General features: G+C 41.1%; 1 protein-coding gene across 1 annotated transcript in view; it reads right to left on the bottom strand.

The window, feature by feature from the left end:
- Positions 1-3,747, bottom strand: part of GORASP2 (golgi reassembly stacking protein 2, 55kDa) — a 22,023-nt gene that overhangs the window by 9,522 nt on the left and 8,754 nt on the right. The window contains exons 5-6 of the mRNA XM_005857567.2: positions 3,032-3,164; positions 1,371-1,494 (exon numbers count right to left, since the gene is read on the bottom strand). Coding sequence (XP_005857629.1) covers positions 1,371-1,494; positions 3,032-3,164 — 257 coding nt within the window. The remainder of the gene's footprint in view (positions 1-1,370; positions 1,495-3,031; positions 3,165-3,747) is intronic.

The following is a 3,747-nucleotide window of genomic DNA, read 5'->3' as shown; positions in this document are numbered from 1 at the left end:
ATCTGCCCTGCTCTGTGCATGACGGGGCGGCGCCCCAACTCCCCAATCGGCCCTGCTCTGAGCCTGACCAGGGGCTGCACTTAGGGATTGGGCCTGCCCTCTGCCACCCGGGAGCAGGCCTAAGCCAGCAGGTCGTTATCTCCCGAGGGGTCCCAGACTGCGAGAGGGCACAGGCCGGGCTGGGGGACCCCCTTCCCCCCGCCCCCCGAGTGCACAAATTTTTGTGCACCGGGCCTCTAGTCTATATATATAAAAGCCAAGTGACCAGAACGACAGGTTGCTATGACACACACTGCGGCTGGCCAACCAGCCCAGCCGTGGGCGGGGCCAGCTGGTCAACCTCCCTCGGCCCCTCCCCCCAGCTGGACCCCACCCGTGCACGAATTCGTACACCGGGCCCCTAGTATTATATGAAAGGCCTAGATTAGACAAATCCATAGAAAGAAAGTAGATCAGTAACTGCCTAGGCCAAGCGAGGAGGGGGCACATTGGGGAAAAATAGGAAGTGACTGATAATGGGTACAGGGTCTCTTTTGGGGTAATAAAATTTTTCTAAAATTGACTGAGGTGATGATTAAATAACTCTGCAAATAAACTCACCACCACCCCCGAAATGTATATTTTAAATGGGCAAATTGTTTGGTATGTGAATTAGATTTTGATAAAGCTGTTAAAAAAATAACAACATGCCCTAACTGGTTTGGCTCAGTGGATAGAGCGCCGGCCTGCGGACTCAAGGGTCCCAGGTTTGATTCCGGTTGAGGGCATGTGCCTTGGTTGCGGGCACATACCCAGTGGGGAGTGTGCGGGAGGCGGCTGATCGATGTTTCTCTCTCATCGATGTTTCTGACTCTCTATCCCTCTCCCTTTCTCTCTGTAAAAAAATCAATAAAATGTATTAAAAAAAAATCACAAAAACAAACAGGGACTATATGTATTAGGTAGAACAAGTAATAAAGGAAAGGAGACAGACACATGTTTCCTGAGCAAGACTGAGCTCCTAGGAAAGGAATACATGGTATCCTGCTCACTTTTGTATCCCCAGTGTTTACCACTTCAGGGATATGCAACATCTGTTGAATAAACAGAGCAATTAAACAGAATTTCAAGGTAGAGTCCTGGCTCTACAACTTGTACAATATTAAGAAAAGCCCAAAGTCAGAACTATACTGAGAAGAGGTTTAAATGCTGTGTGTCAAATGCATGGTGATTTAGTACTAAGTTTCACAGACAGGGCCTGTTAATACAGAGCATATTTACAGTTTTCAAAGTATACTGGCATTGCTTTTTTAAAATTGTATAGCCAGAAACAGAAAAGAGTATCAGGTCAAACAAAGTAGACTGAAAAACAGAATACATTTTCTGTGTACCTGTACTGAGAACATTACTGATAGCTGGTGCAGTTGAGCTAATAGAAAGTCCTGACAGACTCTGTTCAATTTCTGTGGTTCCTGGTGGTGACAACGATGGGGGATTTACCGAGGACAACTGGACCTTCCGGAAAAAAAAGAAAAAGTAGAAAGAAAAAAAATTACTCAAGTGTATTTACAAGAAAATATAAATATTGACTCTCACCGGTCCTACAGATTTTTTGATCATATACTGTCAAATATGTTAACCCAGCACTTCTGCCTTCTGGGACTCTTTCCTAATGTTGGTATATGCCAAGGACCATGCACTGTACATACCTTCCCATCCTGTCATTTCCAGTCTCTTGACACATGGCATCTACCTTTTTACACACACTGTTATAGCTACTTCCACACTAGGAGTAGATTCTATCCTCCTCATTCCAGGCCATCCAAAAATCACTTTACTCAACCCTTACATCACCACTGCTTTCTTCTTCTTTGAGTTCTCAGCCAATTTTTGTTTTAAATTTTCATTGGTCATGGAAGAAATCAGATGGAAGTCTTAAAACCATGATAAATTCTTAGACATTTCTCAAGATGCCTCACCTCCTAAGTCCACCTTATCTTTTTTCATCAATGAATGAATGTGGCAGCCAGATCTCTACCTTCCAGCAAGAGAAAATGAATGAGTCTATATGGATTCTATACAGATGGGTGGATAGGTAGTTTTACCTCTGAATACTCTATTTCTGCTAGCTCCAATGCCTTCTAGCACATTTCAACATAACTTATATAATAGCCCTTTTCCCTAGTTGCTATTTCATCCTCTGTCTTCTGACTGTCCTAGAGGCTCATCTGGTTAGGGGCAGCAGATATGGGCAGGGGAGTCTGAACATATAACTACGCTGCTCTGGCCATAAGCCAATGGTGGGGATGAGGAGGAAGCGGAGGTTATACTACTTCAGAGCTCCTCTTCACTCTCTCTAGAATCTGGTCAAAATGTGTACCATAAAATGACAGTGGTAGCAGCCTTTTCTTTACAACTGTAGCATTTTCTTTTTTGATGTTTGGTTTTGAATTAGTTGTGTAGACAAGAGTTAATCGTTCTGTGAGGCCTGCTTAGGATACAGTTTAAAGGCCTTTAATCCTGTGCAAGTATCTCTTATTCCTTAAAAAGCTTCATTTTGATCCTGTAACAGTCCCCACATACCTAGCATTCTTTGCTTTCCCAGTCAAGTTTCTTGAAATAATAAACACCAGCTATCATCACTTAATCATTCACCACTCACCCCCTATCTCCCTTTTTCTTAAAGCTTTGTTCTCCCCCTGGACCTCTCATGAGCTTCCTTTCTCTGCCCATCCATTTAAATACTAGAAATGTTCAAGATTCCAATGTCAGTCCTTCGACTCAGAGGCCAATCCCTTGACAATTTTTATTAATGCTCACTGGGTTAAATTACCCTCTCTTTCCTGATGATTCCCAAATCTGTATCTCTAGCCTTGTCTTCTTTCTTAAAATCCAGACCTGTAGAATATCCAAATGTATATTCAAATTCAGCATGGTCAATACTTAACTCATCATCTACCCTACAACAATTAGTGCTACCACCACATACATCAACACTCAAGTCATTTTGGTGGAAACTTTATGATATAATCATATAGTAAAGTTATCTTACCTCTGTAAACCCATCTTTAAGAGGAGTAATAGGTGTACCAGTCATCTGTCCTGGAAGAGATATTTTCTTTCCTTCTTCAAAGGGGCGTGTAGGTATTCGATGTAAATAACCATATCCAATGCCACATCCTAGGCTATGAAAAAAAAATTTTTTTTTAAAGTTACTGTTATCAGTCATAGCTTGCATTTCATTGAGGTTTTGAAATATAAAAAAACATTTCCATTCTTTAAATAATGTCATCTTATCAGAGGCTCCCCTGACCACCCTCTTATGAAATACCACCCTTTTCTCCACCATGGGCATTACCCTTACTCTATTTTTCTTCAAGTATTTATTACCATCCAACACACCGTATATTATTTTCTGTCTCCCTTAATAAAATGTTAAGGTTCTTGAGGGCAGAGACCTTGTTTTGTTTAATGCCTTGAGCAGTTCCTGATACATGGTAGACACTTAATAATTATTTGCTGAATGAATGCCATAGTCTTTGCACAGAAGAGCTCCAAGCACTTCTGTATGATGATGTAATTTACACATCTCATAGTTCTATTTCGAAACACAACAAAAATCAATCCAAATTAATCCAGACTCCAATTCATCCTCTTACTGTTACCAGAGGCCATCTTTTTTTTTTTTTTAAAGGGGAGAATGATGTTTTTTATTTTTATTTATATATTTTATTGATTTTTTTACAGAGAGGAAGGGAGAGGGATAGA

Source organism: Myotis brandtii, unplaced genomic scaffold, assembly GCF_000412655.1.
Source record: "Myotis brandtii unplaced genomic scaffold, ASM41265v1 scaffold112, whole genome shotgun sequence".
In the NCBI taxonomy this organism is placed as follows: domain Eukaryota; kingdom Metazoa; phylum Chordata; class Mammalia; order Chiroptera; family Vespertilionidae; genus Myotis; species Myotis brandtii.
This window is presented reverse-complemented; position numbering and strand designations above follow the sequence as displayed.